Source organism: Perca fluviatilis, chromosome 4 (genome assembly GCF_010015445.1).
Source record: "Perca fluviatilis chromosome 4, GENO_Pfluv_1.0, whole genome shotgun sequence".
In the NCBI taxonomy this organism is placed as follows: Eukaryota; Metazoa; Chordata; class Actinopteri; order Perciformes; family Percidae; genus Perca; species Perca fluviatilis.
This window is the reverse complement of record NC_053115.1, coordinates 9,161,725-9,179,526: the sequence shown is the minus strand read 5'-3', so window position 1 is coordinate 9,179,526 and position 17,802 is coordinate 9,161,725. Positions and strand designations below refer to the sequence as shown.

Genomic DNA, 17,802 nt, shown 5'->3' with positions numbered 1-17,802 from the left:
ATGCTACAATTTCCAGACCCGCACCAGTAACACTGAGTCAAATGAAAAAACCTACAACATTAGGTTTAGATGAAATTGAGTTTTCAAATGGTGTAATATTGACTCTTTTATATATATATATATATATATATATATATATATATATATATATATATATATATATATATATATATATATATATATATACACACATATATATATATACATATATATACACACACACAAATATTTTTTTTAATGAATAGCACATTGCATGTAACAGATGGCTAGATCACCAAAATGTAATAGTGAGAAAAGGTACCAAATATGGAAACCTGGGAATTGGCTTTGGGAGTGACATACACACAAAGAGAAACAGAAACAAAATGCGTACATACACAAACGATACATGCAGCAGGTACACTTCCTCCTGGGACTGGGGAGTAGACATACTGTGTCCTCCAGGTAAATTTACACTCCTACACAATTCCTTTTGTTTTTGTTTTGACACATTCATTATTGCAGTCCATCTACAAAATGAATTCAACTATTACCCTTGAGAAATTTTCCTTTTTAATACACGTTTGTTCAATGCCTGCCGAAAAATAGCAGCGCTCCTTTGTGAAATGTGAACAAATGGAATCCAATGAATGAGTTGATTTTAATGTGAAGCTTGTCTGCAAAGCCTGCTTCAATCACAGCCACAGCTTCTTCCTGCTGGTAGAAAAGGAAACTCATACCTCTCAGTGAAAATTCACCATTTGATAGGAGTCATTTTATTTATTAATTTCCATAAGACTACACGAAACAACAAACCTTTCTTGTCAATCTTTGATAAAGCCTACTTTGAACAAGAATCTGGTATTGAGTAGACTAAATGACATCAAAGAAGTGATGCATCTTCAGCGTATTGTAATACATCTCGATAGGACACTTCCCAGTCAATCTGTGTTCGCTGCAACAGACGATACAAACGCTCTCATTTCTTTAGGAGAAAAACAGAGTTCAGTACAAGTTCAACGAAAGCAGCATCACAACAGCTAGAATATGTTTCGTGACTTTGTATAATGTCTTTCTCATCTGAATGATGAGCACATGAAATGTTTACCTGATAGCCTCCAACGGTGTCATGTTGTGCAATTTATTGTGTTGAGTGACAACTAGGGACTGAAAAATACACATTTCTTTTTTGTTATTCTTTGAGAATTCAAGTGTTTTCATCTATTAGGGAAGGCTTAAGACATGGAAAGGGAGTAACACGTGCAAAGACCATAGAAACTGCACTGAGGCAGGCTTTGAGCCCATGGATTGAAACCGGACCCATACTGTAGCTATGGTAAATGGGTATCAGCTTTGATTTGCAGAATCACAACTAAAGAAAAAACACAAGGATCAGCTCTCAGCTGTTCTTGGAGACAATTTAAAAAGCAGATTTTGGACAAATCATGTGGTAAGGTTCAAGTTGACAAGTGACAATTCCAGAATTGCTTTTAATGCGGTACAACAGAGAGACACATGTTAAGAAAAAGCATACTCCCTATTTAGACCTCCATTAATCTTACATTAATGCCACTTTTACACAGCATAACAACGATGAGCTGAAGGTCTGAGTTTAGACTTCAGCCTCACTGTGACAATTTCTATTGGAAGAAAGAGTTGACTGACTCTATTGCTCGACTGCACAATAAACGTATCCTGCATCTAATAACTTAAAGTTAAATTCAATAGACTGAACATGCATTAGGCTAGGCTGCGCTACTATAAAGACAGGGAATTGAGGATGGAAATGTCTTAACCTTTTGTTTTCTTTCCATTAAAGACAAAGACTCATTTTTCTCTCCTAACAGAAGAATGCCAGGTTAGTGTTACCTAAGCATTTTTGGTCCAGCTAATTTTTTATTATCTTCTTTTATTAAAACAATGACATTGAAATTAAAACCAATTAAAATGTAAGTAATTTCAATTACTTCTAATGCCTGATATACAGCAAAATGAATTTAAGCATTCAGCTTATCAGATTATAATTTTTTTTTTATATTCAGAGTATCCTTGAGTGGTTACTCTTTGACGACCATAGAGTACATGAAGGACACTGCTGCGGCTGTAATTCTTCTTTGGAGTTCCTGATTACTATGTGATGATAGACCGTACGACTTTACTTAAAGGTGCTCTGAGCGATGTTGGGTGATGTCACTTCTTGTTGACGTTCAAAGTATTGTCAAACAAAACGGAGGCTAGCTCGCCCCTCCCTCCTCCTCATCCCGTCCCCTCCCCCTCCCTTCCGCGCACTAACCCCCCCAACCCCCACCGCCAAAATCCTTCTTGTCGGTTATTTGCTGGAACACTGTTTGTATGTTTCGTGGTGCACGTTGGTGCGGTTTGTTTTTGTTGCCATTTGACGAGCCTGGGCTGTCTACAGAGGCCGCAGTTTTTTTACAGTGTGTTCAGGGGACAGGCAGCTAGCGGATAGTGAGGAGATGTTTGCTGTATGTGACAAAAATGTTGTAGCCTAAAAAACGCGTGACATAGCTTAGAGCACCTTTAATCATCAGCAACTAGGACTCATCAACATGCTATGAATATGGAAATCTCTGCTCCCTGAAGCCTTTTGGTTTTTGATCCAGACAAAGTCATGTCAACAAGAAACTGATGTCAATGTGTTGCAATTACAGTACACTTCATATTCTTAAATGCATTCAGACCCCAGGAGATAGTGTGCCTGCATCCCACAGTCAGTGATTAATAGGTGGCTGCATGTTCGTGCAAAAATGCTCTCTATTTAAAGTGTTGAGATATTGCAAATGCTTTTTGGGGACAGTTAATGACAGGAAATAACACCCACACACACACACACCCACACACACCCACACCCACACCCACACACACCCACACACACACACACACGATATAAGGTACCTTGTCCTTCGGGAGTTTCTCCAAGAGGATTGACTTCTACTTGAGTGGCGTCGACTTTCAGGAACAGATCATAGAGCCTCTTAATCTGATCTGCTGCCTGTGAGGTCCACATAGGACAGCAATTACCTGATGGTTCGGCTCTGAGCAGCCGGCCCTGCCAAGGCCGCTCAGCCTTCCACAAAGGCTAGATAAAACATGGCAAATCACCTTCAACATCACACTGTCTGAGATTGTTTTGCATGAATATGTATGTCTCTGAGCTGGAAAGTGAACTGTTCCCTTCTCTTTTTTTTCCAAAAGGTGTGACAACTGGCAAATAAGACATGGATTACAGCACATACTAATGTGGCTACATACATATATCACATCATAATGCATTTTTCAGTAGATTCCACCTGGCTGTAGCTTTTTGTCATTGGTATTTACAAACAGTGTATGGGCAAAAGAGGAACACAGCCAGAGAATAGAGCAACATAGAACAACACTTAAAGCATCACGGTCAAAATCCCCATTTTAAAAGCAGTCCAGTGTATCTCTCTATTACTGCAACTGTTCTTTAGAAATGAAGACAGCTTGACATAGCATTGAAAGACTTCAGAATGCACAGATCCAGACACAGTCCACCAATCTCACAAAGATCTTAAGCACACACACGCACACACACACACACACACACACACACACACACACACACACACACACACACACACACACACACACACACACACACACACACACACACACACACACACACACACACACACGACAGTAAAGCTATTTAAGAAGAACAGCTGTAATTACCTACGGAATTAAACAGTCTGGCAGCTGACTCTTAGCAACCAAGGAAAAGCATACGGACACTTTCTATTTATCTCCTTGCCTCTTTAAAATCAATGCCTATTCAATATCCTACAAAAAAGGATTGCATACAATTCGATGCAAACAAAAGGTCAAAACATCCTTGACTCTCAGTTTGAAGCCGATTCAGTTGTCTGATTTATACGTATTCCATGTGCTAAGCTTCTGGGTTAATCTGATTTATCATGCCACAGTGCCTGTGGAAAAGAAAACATATTAGTGATCTGATGCCAAGAGACAAATGGCTTTGAAATTAACTCTATATCTAAGCTCACATACTCATTCTGAATGTGAACTTGGAATGTTTCTGAAGTGTTCTTCGTTAGCCTCATTTTACTAGCTAATGCTGCCTGAGCAAGATTTGTAACACTTGAGGTCACTGTCTTCAAAATTATAGGTTCCCCATAGGGATGAGTTTGCCTCTAACTGCGTGATTTACGCATAAAATAAAGGCATCGAGGCATGTTTTATGAAATAATGGTACCATTAGTGATGTCAGCGCCCTCAGCCTGGCAAAGCGCTGTGTGTCACTGCCAGAAATATGACAATAGACCACCTGGAAAGTGAGTCTAGTGTAATGACACTTCACAACTTTGCGGAAAACGGAAAACTAATAACCAAAGCTTGGTCTGTTTGTCAATGAGAATACATCTGTCTTTGCATATGTGTGCGTGTCTGTATTGTAGATTTTTCTGCCTCTTCTTTTGCATTGTCTCATAAAGCCTTCAGTGCGCCCATTACCTGTCTCTGCAGAGGTCCTTTGAAACCCAAATTAGCTGCCATTCGAAGTGCCTGGTCGTCTCGCACGCCTTCAAGTATATCTATGACTTCCTATAAGATTTGCAGTGAAAGTGAAAGAAAAAGGGAGGGAAACATGGAGAAAGGGAGTGAGAGAAAGGCTCAAACGCTGGGCTATAATTTGACACAAAGTGGATGTTCATACAGTATTAAACTCCAACATTATAATTAAGTAGTGGCAAGGTGCCAGACATGGAGAAAAGGGAGATTTAGGGCTGAAACGATGGATTTATGATCATCAGACCCTCATATCTTTGACTTTCAGATAGAGAGAAGCTCGCTTATCAACTTTTTTTCACAGGTATACAAATGGATGAATAATTTCAGGGTTCACAGTGTTGAAGAAAATAAAGTATAAAACTGCGGCTGTCGTTAATTGGTATAAAACAATTCTGTAAAAACCAGGTCGGGACCATATAGGTTTTAATGAGATGTGTGAAGGGCTATCATTTATGTTAGACAGCAACACCACAGCTGTTGTTGGGGGAATTAATGAATGACATGAATATCAGCTGGATCTTTACAACAACAATGCTCCAACATCTGTAGACAATACAACATGGAGATATACAACAATAGAAAATGGAGACAAACTCCATCTGTAATGCTTAAATTGTACATCTGTTAACAATGACAAGGACCTGTTGACAAGTAGCCAAGTGACTACAGCGGATTAAGTTCTGTAAATGGAATCTAATTAACAGCTAAATAAAAACACAGAAGGCTGTGTATTTGTTCATGTTAAGCTTCAGCATTGCTGTATTTGTGAATCATGTTCAGCTGCTGCATGCAGGGCAATACATTTTATTGAATTAGCAGAAAATACGAACAGAGCACAGCTTCCATCTGTAAGGCCCTATTTGTCAATCAAGCCCCGGCACGATTTTAAGCCAAATAAAGCCTTTGATTGATTAAAGAATAAGATCTTTGAGCAAAGATGGCAAGGGTTTGCACTTTTTTTTTTTTTTTTTTTTAAGAGTTTCATTGTGCCAGACAACATCAATCAACATTAACTTCTGCATTGTTTTTGAGGCAGATACATTTAGTTTTCATTCTTCTCATTCGATTTTGTAGTGATGGGTATAAACCACAAATCATATACCTTAAAGATGAGTTCTGGGGAGCTGGCGGCTACCTCCTCGATATCCATACCTCCCTGGGGGCTGCCTACCATGACAGGACCATTACAGGCGCGGTCCATCAGGATGGCAAAGTAGGTTTCCCTAGTAATGTCCAGGGCCTCAGCAACCATCACCTGAATATGGCACAGCAGGGGAAAGAGGGGCTGATGGAGGAATACTAACTTGACTTCATGATCACATAAAGGGTGAACTCTACTGATTGAACACAATGACACAGGCAAATAAGCAGCGTCCATAGATTGGCAGAATCTATGAAGCATTGATCTGAGAAGTTCTCATATGAGAATGAGAGGAACGGAGGAAAAAGAGAGGGACCCAATGCTCAGAGTCCAGCAGAAAAGCAGAAAGAGGAAGCAAGCAAGAGGCTCATTTGGAAAAGAGAACCCTGAAACTATCTAGTTGTGTGGTGGTTAATGGACTGCAGGTTTTGGGATTGTCGTCTCGTTTGAACATGCACAGCCCTTATGTTCTGCTTCCACCCTATCGCCCAGCAAATGAGGATGGATAGCCTTCTTCACACTCCATGTTCACAGACAGTGCTCCTATCTCCTTTGTCCAAATGTTGTCTTCTCCAGTAACTCAAATGTTAGTAACCATACGTCCTCACGTTCAGGTTGCGAGTTGGTTGCGTGGGGGAAAAAAATGTCGAAGCGAGTGGCTCCTGAGATAAGCCAACAGTGGCGATACCGGGCTGAACAATACCCCAGCGACTACTATGAGTGTGGACAACAACGGTTTTGTAAGTTTTGTCAACATACTGTTGACTGGACTCGCAAAGACACATGTAACGACAATTTGAAATCAAAAGTTCATCTCAAGAACAAAACTAAATCCACAGTGGGCAAATCCCTCTAGGTTACCATTGAGGCAACGACAAAATCAATAGATGCAAGGCGTAGGTTTGTGGAAGATTTTGTTGCAACGTGTGCTGAAGCTGACATACTGCTTGAGAAAATGAAGAGGATACTTTCTTGTATCTGGTTTCTTATTAAACATTGCAAGCAGGGAGGCGCGCTTCCAGAAAACGCCAGCAGCCTCAGGCAGACCCACCTGCCGCGGGTCTTTGGCCAGCACATTCAAAAAGTGCTGGCAGAGATCCGTGGAAAGAAAATCTTCATTGTTGTTGATGAAACCTCCGAAAAACAAGATCGCAGTGTCCTTAACATTGTTATAGGTGAGCATCCAATTAGCTTTTATTCAGGTAATTTTCAATGTGCTTTGCTGAATGTGAGTTTGTGTCACTGAGTTTTTAAAAAGGTCAATACTGCTTAGAAGAGAAAAGAAAACAAGCAAATCCGAAAAATCCGAAAGGGATAAAAATGAATCCGAAAACACGGAATTTGAAAAGAAATAAAACCGATTTCATAGGGCCCTAGTGTTGTCCCTTTTTCCTGTGGGGTTCTCTGCTCTGTGGTGCATTACAGGCTGAAGGTTGATGCGAGCTTCATTGGCAGGTTGACAGCTAAGCTCTGGCTGTCATCTGACAGACCAGGTTGTGACTCAACTGTTACTGTACTCGATCCTGCAGGTCAGTCAATGGCTGCGCTTGCCAGGTCGGATTTCAGTGCCACGGGCAAAAGAGGATGTTCTTGGTGTAGTCTACATCAACGAGGATTCATTTACAGGATTGCTTGTTCTCTTAATACATCCATGGGATTGCTCTGGTGCCGCCAAAAGATCCGCCTGATGTCCCTCATTTTCGGCCGGATGTCCGTCACCTTCCGCTTTCTTTGTGTTGGCATTCTAACCCCCGGTCGATTTATGAGGACTATGGTTAAAGGTGCTGTAGGTAGGATTCTGAAGATCCAGGACTTAGCCAAAACATGTGAACATCGACAACTTCTCAGTCCCTCCCCCCTTTCTGCTAAAGCCCAAAACTGTCTCCTAAGCCCCTCCCCCCACAAGGGAGAATGAATGCGTGTGCATGAGCAGTGATTGACATGCAGTTAGACCTCTCCCCCCCGGCCCTGATTGGTACATCTGAACAGGGAGCTGTGGATTTTTGCAAATCGCACTACAAGCTGTAGGTGGTGCCAGAGGAGCCAGATTATTTTTTTGTATTACCTGCTTCATGTAGTTCTACTCGAGCACAGGGTCAGTTTCAGCAAATCTGACAGAAAGTTAGTTTTATAAGGCTTACCTACTGCACCTTTAAGTGCTCCTCAGATCTCTGCAGGGTAAATCAAGATTGTAAACGGTTTAAAGAAATGCCAATAAACCAGAGCATGTTTTTCTATCCCGGAATGCTGTGTGGACTAGTCAGACCTTCCTCCGCAGCGCTGTGGAAGTAGGTCTGGCAATGCGAGACTATCCTTGGTAAGACAATTGGCCGATTGGAGGTCACGTCTCTTCTCGCTCATATCTAATTCAATTTTGTTTGTTTACTTTTTCCTCCCAACTCTGAGACATGGAGTTAATTCTAAGCTTGTGAACGTCCTAGTCCGCAGGTGCCTTCTATAAAAATGACAAGTGTGACACTCATTTGATTCCAACTAATCTCTGCAGTAGGAGTAGGAGCAGAAGCTGGAAGGGGGTGGGTGGGGGGATAGCAGGGGTAAACAGAGATGGGGAGAGACAAAGAAAGAGAGCAGGAGCCACACACAAGCCACGGACCGAAGGCTTCATCACCTGGAAAAGGCTGTTTTGAGGAGGTACTGCATGCAGCATGCGAGTAGAGAAAATGATATTCCAGCTTGTTAGTGGCACATAGAAACAGTTGTTTACCAAACACTTTAAATTCACAGTGGACCCGGTTCAATTTATGCAATGAGCCATAACACCAACCAGTGCATTCCCACAGTAAACAACAGTGGACAGCTACTATTTAAACTTAGTGAAAAAAAACTAAACAGAGCCAGACTGCCTTTACGGTCATTAATTTTACAGAAATGGACTCATAATGCCTTGAAATGAGGTCAGAAAAAAAACACTTAGAAAGAGCTAAGTATATCTATCTTTCTTTCAGTCTGCGCAGTTGCTCACCGTTTTTACTTTCACTCCATCTTTCGGTGTCTGCTTAGTAGTCAGATTGAAACCCAGCATCTTATTGGCCAGTTCACCAACCTTAGCAGGGCTGAAAGGAGAGGTTAAAAGTCAAACAGTATCTTTCTTTTAAACAACAGTCTTTAGTAAAAAAAAGATGAGAAAAGCAGGTCAACTGACAGATGTAAGTATTTATTTATCTCTCCAGAGTTTTGCTTAGTTGAAGAAAGATATGGCTTAGCACATTCTGGGCATTTATGTAACATTCTGACAAAGCACAGTTTTTGGAAATACTTTGGTACATCTACACATCGCTGTGAATAAATCTTGATTTATACTCTCTGTTTAAAAGCAGCCCGCATACCGGCGCTGCTTCTGTAAGCATGCTCTGGTTTTGTTAGTGAATAAAAATGAAGCCGGGGTTGTTCTCATCCTTTCATAGATGAGAGAAAGGTGAACTGTGCACTCGTGTCACTGTCTGCAGATGATGAACTTCAGCATATCGCCCTTTGAAAACGTTTCTGGCCAGTCTGAACCCTGAAGTAGGGTGACGATGATACATGTCTGAGACAATTGTCATGAATCACCTTTTTGCCTTTAAGGCGGCAGTAAGTGGTAGGTACCTTTACTAGATATATATGCATCTATATGTTGTACTAGTACTGTTTTTGTACATGGTAACTTGGCATGGTAACTCGAGGGAAATTCAGTGTGAGCAAAGAAAAACTCTTTCAAGTTGTTTTCAGAGTAAGCCTTTATTGGAGGAATACACCCATCACACTTTGTAATTCTAAGCTAGAACAAAATAAACCTCAGCGGAGACACAAAACCCAATCAACCCGAGAGAGAAAAACTCAGTATGGGGTGCAAAACGCTTCTGCCGACCCTAAAATCACTTTTTCAAAATTTAATAGCGGGTAGTTGTTCGAAGACGAGACACTGGAAGAAAGAAAAAGTGTTTATTTGCAGCACAAGTAATCCCAACTGTGTCTTTGTGCCTAGGGAGCATCTTCAGAGAGCTCTTTGAGCCTCCTCACTCTAAATGTCGCTGTCGCAGGAGAAATAATTTGAATCTCCTACAGTAACTCACAGTGTGAAATGTAGATCGAGGCATACTTACTCCTTAGTTAAGTGCACTCCACCTTTAAGGCCACTGTCAAACACACCCTTGCCTCTGCCACCGGCCAGAATCTGGGCTTTCAACACGATCTCCTTGGCATCTGAAATACAGATAGAGACGGATAGAGAGAGAGTCAAAAGGAGGGGAAAAAGAGAGAGAGAGAGAGAGAGAGAGAGAGAGAGAGAGAGAGAGAGAGAGAGAGAGAGAGAGAGAGAGAGAGAGAGAGAGAGCGCACCTAAGATATAGGCTCAGCACCATGAATGCTCCCATAAAGGAGAACTGTGGTCGATTTCAACACATAGCTCTGTTGTTTGTAAATTTGGAGTGCTGTCAGTAGTAAGAAAAACGAAAACACGGAGTGTTGCCTACACCGTGTTATCCTCCTGCTAGCGTTAGCACCCGGGAGGCTGAAACCGGGCAAGTTTTAAACGTGCTTTTAGCCTCTTAACATGTTCGAAACGTCATTACAAGCACCTACCCATGTGAAGTGATTCCTTCCTTCTACTTCCTTCCTCCTTGCTAGCAGGAGGATAACACGGTGTAGGGAACACCGACTGTTTTCGTTTTTCTCGCTACTGACAGCACTCCAAATTTACAAACAACAGAGCTACGTGTTGAAATCGACCAGAATTCTCCTTTAAGTCTGCATCTAACTGTCCATCTGATTGAAGAAAACAGTGGAAGAGGTAAAGAGAGGGGTTGAGTGAGATATGTAAAAAGATTAGGGATTACTGATAGGTCAGGAAGGGGAGAAAGTTTTAACTTCAGAGTTCAGCACCCATCCACACAGAAAATAACAGCACTACCAATTACAATGTATTTATTACTGGACCCATATTGAAAAGGACATAAAATACCTTTTTAAAAAGAATCAGTCATGCTAGCGACTCTGTGAGGTTGGAACATGCTGATGCTAAGCAGGTATAATGTTTACCATGTTCACCATTTAGTTTACAATTTAAGTGCTAAGCAAATGCTAACATTTGCTTATTAGCCCTAAACATAGCGCTAGTACAGCTAAGGCTGCTGGAAATGTCAAAACCATAAATGTGAACGTCATGGTGGTGCTAGAGAAAAAAAAGTCATGGACTCATCACATCATTAGGAATGCTTTGTCATGGAATTCATCATCTGGGCACCTTGAATATCTTTACCAAATTTAACTGCAATCCATCCAATAGCAGTTAAGACATTGAACCAAAATCCCAAAATTTCAATCTCATAGTGGCACTAGCAGAAAAGTCAAAGAATGGCCAGTCAGTAGGCTGCATCTTCTCTGGGACATGAATGTGGTTACAAAATGTCACGGTAATTAATCGAATAGTTAAGAGATTTTTCAGTCTGGACCAAATTGGTGGAACGATCCAAAGACTGACATTGCCCTCTGTAGAACTATGCCGCTAGCTTGGCTAAAGATACCATCCACATACAGTACACACTTCAACTGTTTAATACGTGCATTCCTTACAACTGACATCTGCTTAAAATCTCACTTGCAGAAGGGAAATTAGCAACTGCACAACTGTTTTGAAACTTTCACATGACCTTGCTCCAATTATGTAAGCATCCCCTTTGCTGTCACTGCAACCTTGCAAGAACTCGCACATCAGGAGGAGGCCCCTCAGCGGTCTATTCAGCGTCCTGCCCACAATCTCCCTCTACTCAAATGAAGCGAGGACACTTCATGAAAGATGGTCTCTGGCTAGGTTATTATTATCTAGGTGGGGGAGTTCAACCATTGACAGGTGGCTGCCATCAGGGTGGGAAGTGGGTGTAAGGGAGAGTGGAAGGGGATGATCCGCTGTGTGATGGTTAGAAAGACACCTTGACTTTGAGGGTTGGAGACAGGCTCCTCCCTTAACTGCGTAAAAAAAAGAAGAAAAAAAAAACCCTACGAGCAGGGTGGGGAACATCTAGACAGGAGCTGAGTGGAGAGAGCATGAAAACTCTGGCTGTGCTCACTACTGCTGCTGTAGTAAGAAAAGGAGCCAGAGAAAATAGCCTCTGACAAGGTGGCAGGGATTGAACTAACACTGCATTAGTGAGGCCCGCTCTCTGCGGAGAGTCGAGAGCTGAGAGGAGAGAATGAGAGAATAAAGGTGTGCTCATATGCAAAGGGCTTTGAGAGGAGTCATAAATGAATAAATATGTTAATAAAAAACTGCTACTCTGCAAAATTAAAAAGAGTTCAAAGCAAGATGAAATAGAGTGTCCTGTGGGCATGTGCAGTGGAGAGGGACGGCACAGAGGAAATTACTTTTGCTTTAAAAGATGAAAAAAGAAGAAACAAGTAGGGAAAGAAAAATGTAACCCAATAGGAAGATTGCATTGTTGGACATACAGAGAAAGCTAAGAGTATTGACAAATTGATGAGGAAAAAGAGCAAGATGTGGTTTTAAAGCAAAGATATATTAAATAGGCATGTAATGTGCCAGGGAAGGTAATGGAGTGAGAAAGAGGCAGGTGTTCATTCCTGCTGCACTAGTAATTGATGGCAAACCTGCTTATTATGCTGCACACAACAAGATAATTGTAGCAATATCAGCGATTATGAATGGGCACTGAAAGAGCAATGTGCTGATAATAAGAGGAAACTTTATAGAAGAGACAAAATGAGACAAACAGATATAATGTGATAAAATGCATTAACACTGCATTTTAAAGACTGTATAATGAGAAAAAGACTAAAAAAATTGGTTATCTGAGACACCAATCTGTGTTGGATCACATGCAGAGGATAATGATGTCCTCAAAGATCACAGTGAAGATGGTGCATGGTAAAGAGCAGGGTGGCCATTATCTGGTAGTATGACAGACATGAGATGGCCTCTAACACTCAGACAAAGGTTGGTCCCTAATGAGTGTGGAGCAGAATAGGGAGTGAATGGGAAAAGAGTAATAGCATGTAAAATCAGAGACAAGTCATGCCTTTATGTTCAACCCAGACACTGCGATGAGCAAGGGGGAAGAAGGGAACATCTGAAGTTAATCAGCAAAGACAACAGCGAGCACTGTGGGAAAGTCAGAGTTTAAGGTGTTCATACAATAAAAAGATGCAATATTTAATCTGTAAACTGAGGGGTCACGCTAATGGAAGGTGATGCACATCACATTCTGATTCGTTCTCTCATATATAGTACATTCTGTCCAATATGCTTCTGTGTAAGTATGTTTTCATTACTGTGATTGTGAAATACAAAGAGTATATATGCACTAGATACATTACAATTAATTTATTTACATGTTGCAGCCACAGTAATTAAAAATACCTTCTGCAGAAATTGGTTTGGTTGTTATTGGTTGAATGAAAACCCTTTTCTTGGGGGGGGTGTGATTGCATAATCTGTCCTCTGCTTCCATTTGTATCATACATGGCTCACACTGTGAAGATGCAGAGTAAGATGTTCATCTCCATTTATTTTCTATATCTTGGGGACACAGGGGGAGGAGATTAACATTGCACAACATCTCAAATCACATCACATGCAATTAGAGTAATACGGCCATCATCCTCAGGCCTTACTCATTTCCCAGTAATGAGTGCAAATCAACTCCCAGTCTGCTTGCCAGTGACAGCAGCTGGCAAAGAGGATGTTACTTCTACAATCAGTGTCGTTTTCACCCGCTTTCTTTCTGTGCACTTTTGAAAGGCCTATTCTCTTCCAACCCTTCCTCCCTTCCCTTGTAGCCCCTGGGTGGCCAGCAGCAGAGATAGCTTTGGTCTGATATTTAATCAAGCCTTCGAGGGCTGTGCCATAAGGGGGATGCTGGCTGGTAAGGGACTGATGTAGGCTGTGCGCCGATCCATAGAGAGTAAGATGTGGCTATCATCTGCATGGAGAGAGAAAAAGATCAGCACGGCCCTCCCCAGCATGCATGTGTGCTGTAATAAAAGTAATGTGTCGGTTAAATGGAGGCGACTAATCAAACTCTTGGGAGAGAGGAGAAAACAAACACAGCCACAATCAAACAACACAAAATAGCCAGAGCCTTCCTGTGGATGAATGCCATTAACACTAGACGGAAGGGAAAAAAGAAAGACCTCTCAACCTTCAGCATCTGTGCTCATCATTTCAGCACCCTTCCTGGTTATGATGCAGAAGACAGTTGATTGCTGTCAAACTTAGTCTAAAGAAAAAACAAAGTCTGCAAGACCATGAAATGTTAGTCTGCAAGACCATTAAAACAAATAACTATTCTTTCTCCAGTATTTCTTGGAATAGGTTCTAAGCAGCTGAAATGTAATTCATAATTCAGGGGTATTCCAGCACTATAAGTAGAAAGAACAACAATCTGTGCTTCCATTTGCTTCCATCTAGTGGCACATGGCACGTCTTTAAATAACTTCAATTATGTTGTCAACTGCATATTGATAGCTACATAAAGCTATTGGAGCGGCTCTAGCTTTTGACTTACCTTGCCACAGGGCTTTTTGCTGTGGCACATCCATGGCTCACGGATATAGGGAACAAACAATGAACGCGTAACCTACTATAGCCTAAAACAGGGCAACTATCTGATTAGCTTTACTAATTACACAAGCGGAAAACTGAATATGTGCATGTTGTTTTTCCTTTTCTTTTCCACCATGTGTATAAAAAGGGCAAGTTAGGCCAACACTTGTATCTATATGTTCCGTGTAATAGCCATGCCAGCACATTATGTTTGAATTACACTTTGGCACAGGCAGGGCCAGTAAATGGTATGGGTTGTGTTTAATGTGTAGACTCCTTGTGTGATGATTTTATTTAAATCACAGTGATAAGGCTGGTATCATCTTGGACCAGTTCAGCTTTCCATAAACTTTCACTATTTCCAAATCTGCCAGACTGCGAAAATGTCAGACAGAAAATGTCTCTCCATTCATGTACTGATGGCAGGTGAACCAAAAGGAAAGATATGAAAACAAAACATTCGGTTTTTCATGTACTTTGAACCCTGACATATAATGGCTTTGGAATTCTTCAAGCAAAATACGTTTCCCTGTTCAGTTGAGGTAGAAAATAGAATGATGATGTCATCGTACATCGGCAATGGCCGACAACCATCGTCATGTCCTGACAGACGCTGGGGCGCGTGTTTGCGGCGGCGGTAATGGCATTCATTGCATGCTCAAAAAGTCACAATTCTGATTTATTATTATTATTATTATTATTATTATTATTATTATTATTATTATTATGTGCATGCACACTAACCCCCACCCCCAACCATCTTGTCTGTGATTGGCTGGAATGTGGTTTGTTGTATTTTGGTGCACAGCCTGTGCCTGTAGTGTTGTTTTGCGACCCCTGTGTTGTCTCCCGAGACCGGGCTTTTTCACAGTGTATTCAGGGGGCAAGCAGCTAGCGGATCAAGGAGAGACACCTACGATTTGAGACAAAAATGAAATCACGCTGAAACCATGCAGGAACTCATAGTGCACCTTTAACGGGCACAGACTGATTTTGCGAGTGCAATTGCAGGTGGACACAGGCTGTCACTTTATTTCCCCAAAATCATCAAATTGGATAGTTGTAATAGTGTACTGCCTCTGGACAGCACGCACCAGAGAAGGAGAAAGACAGAGAGAGGAAGAGAGTGAGTGTGTGTGAGAGAGCGAGAGCTTCTGGTGCAATTACGAACACACTTATTTTTACAGTCTATGGAACTGGCGAAAGAACGTTGCGATTGATAAGATGACAGACATCCTTTAATTGTTAATGGTAGAGGATATAGCTGATGTAGCGGGTTTGGTGCCCGTATGATTTGAGCTTCACTCTCATGCAGCCCGCGTCCACAGTCTGAGTGACCAACACTCAGTCAAGCAGCGCAGCGGAGAGGAGAGACAGACAGGCCAATACAGATGTGTAGCGAGAGCACACTGGGAGCAAGATGCCTGAATATTAATTAATATCATCGTCCATCATGATGTTTCACTGCGGTCATCATCAGATGCCTGTTCGGTAGACACTGTCCAACCCTTGTTGAAAAGTCAACAAACAATGAATCCTAACCACGCTCTACAAAGTCATCTTGCCACTGGCATGTCCCAAATGCTGGGACTTGTGTAACAAGGGACAAACAAAGATTCAGACCAAAAAAAGTCAACGATAACAATTTGACCTCTTTGTTGGTTACAACTAAATATATCATTACCATGTCACTGTCTTTCCTGGTTAAGCCCACCATCCATGTGTCTGTCTCTGCCTCTAATGATGCCATCTCAGTGCTACTCAGTGGAGGAGAATATCAGCGTCGCGGACTGACACTGGCACCTCTGTGTGACACCTCCCCCAGTCACTGCTTGCATGACGGCCGAGTCCTCATTAGAGGACAAGTCCACCTGGCTTTCAGACATAGACAGCATTTCTAATGACATCCTGAGATGGCCCTGGTCTCCTCTCAGTGACAGAGAGGTGCAGTTCAAATCCCTGGCTGAGAGTGTTTCACTGCCATACAACCAGAGGGTTGACGGTAATGATAATGGTGTTGTGGAATGATGGGTGCTAAATGAACATGGGGAGAATCAGTAGGGAGAACCTTTTTTTTTTTTACAACGAAGCCTCAGCAAAAAGACATTTACTTGTATCTAGCCACATCATGAGACTTGAATCATTGAAAAATACTAACTTTGGGTTGCAGACAACGGAGTGATCCAGAAAATCGCCATACATTATTTTAAATAAGTGACCAAGAGTCGCTCACTTCTCATTATTGACTCAACATTTGTTATCAGTTCAGCATGAACAATAGCCATCAGTTCAGCATGTACAAAAACAGCATATTGAACTATTCTGAAACTACCAACATCTGCTGCTGCTGCTCCTGCTAATGCACTGATGGGCAAGAGCCCTACTTGCAATGTCATTTCCACTGACGAGTAATGAAGCTTGCCTAATGGTCGGAGGTCCCTACAACAAAGAACAATGATGTTTTGTACATGTCATTCCACTAGTACAATTCTTATTTATGGACCTGACTTAACTTTTAACTCCAACTAATACCAACATGACTAGAAAGTCTGCATTTATGCAAAGTACCCTGAGAACAAATAATAGGATAGGCAACATGTTCACTTCTACTGGCACATTAGTATCATCCTAATACGATAGAGGGGATGTGTGAGAAATAATTCCACGTCTCACCCATAACATGAATAGGTTAGGGTGCGTAATGAGGAGGTGGAAACACTAAGCTGCTTACAGAAATCAGCTCTTTGAGAGACAGGGCGCTTTACCCTGCAAAGCCTATTTACAGCTGTTAAGACAATTTCAGATGCATGGCTTTTTTTTTTTAAACAAACGAGAGAGCTAATGAACAGTATGGGATGACAACAGGTCCTTGGATAGGCCAGGTGTCTGTGTTTGAGCTCCTGTATTGTCTATGTGCTTCAGGGTGTTTTGTGCAGATTCCTAAAACAACTGTGTATGCAAGTGATTGCAGTTATCATACAACCTACAATGTGTTTCTGAATGAAGTGTCCGTCAGTAGGCCGCTGTGCCCGTGTTAATAACCTTATGTTTCAATCCAGCCCTTCCCCATCCTCTTTCCCAATTGGGTGTGTGTTATCTTGGCAGGTACTGGAGACAGGAAAACTGCAGGATAACATCTGTCTTCCTGTGTGACAGAACAGCCCACTGAAGGGACAAGAGCTTATCCGTCCATCAACGGGTGCCCTGCAGGGAGCGGGGTGGCGAGACAAAGATACCTACAGCTCACTCCAGCCATGTCCCTCTACTCATTTAGTTCTCCTACAATGTGATCAAAGAGGCAAACAAGGGCACTGAGGTACTGCTTTGGTACTGCGTTTATTTTACAGGAGGGTGGGGCATAAATTAGGGGGCCGTGTTAGGCACTACAGACAAAAACAGAGCAACACAGCCAGTAATTACTAGAGAAGGAGGAGATGAAGAATAACAGACAAAAAGTGAGTGAATGAACAAATCCGAGGGAGCAGAAAAGAGATATCAGGCGAGATTCCTTAAAGGTCCAATATGTAATATTTGTACTGTAATAAATCCATAA

The 17,802-nt window shown here is 41.7% G+C and overlaps 1 protein-coding gene across 2 annotated transcripts in view; it reads right to left on the bottom strand.

Annotated features, from left to right (window-relative positions):
• suclg2 (succinate-CoA ligase GDP-forming subunit beta) overlaps window positions 1-17,802 on the bottom strand; it is a 125,646-nt gene that overhangs the window by 50,455 nt on the left and 57,389 nt on the right. For both annotated transcript variants that reach the window (XM_039797739.1, XM_039797740.1), the window contains exons 3-7: window positions 9,796-9,895; window positions 8,676-8,766; window positions 5,654-5,806; window positions 4,495-4,584; window positions 2,896-2,992 (exon numbers count right to left, since the gene is read on the bottom strand). In XM_039797739.1, coding sequence (XP_039653673.1) covers window positions 2,896-2,992; window positions 4,495-4,584; window positions 5,654-5,806; window positions 8,676-8,766; window positions 9,796-9,895 — 531 coding nt within the window. The remainder of the gene's footprint in view (window positions 1-2,895; window positions 2,993-4,494; window positions 4,585-5,653; window positions 5,807-8,675; window positions 8,767-9,795; window positions 9,896-17,802) is intronic.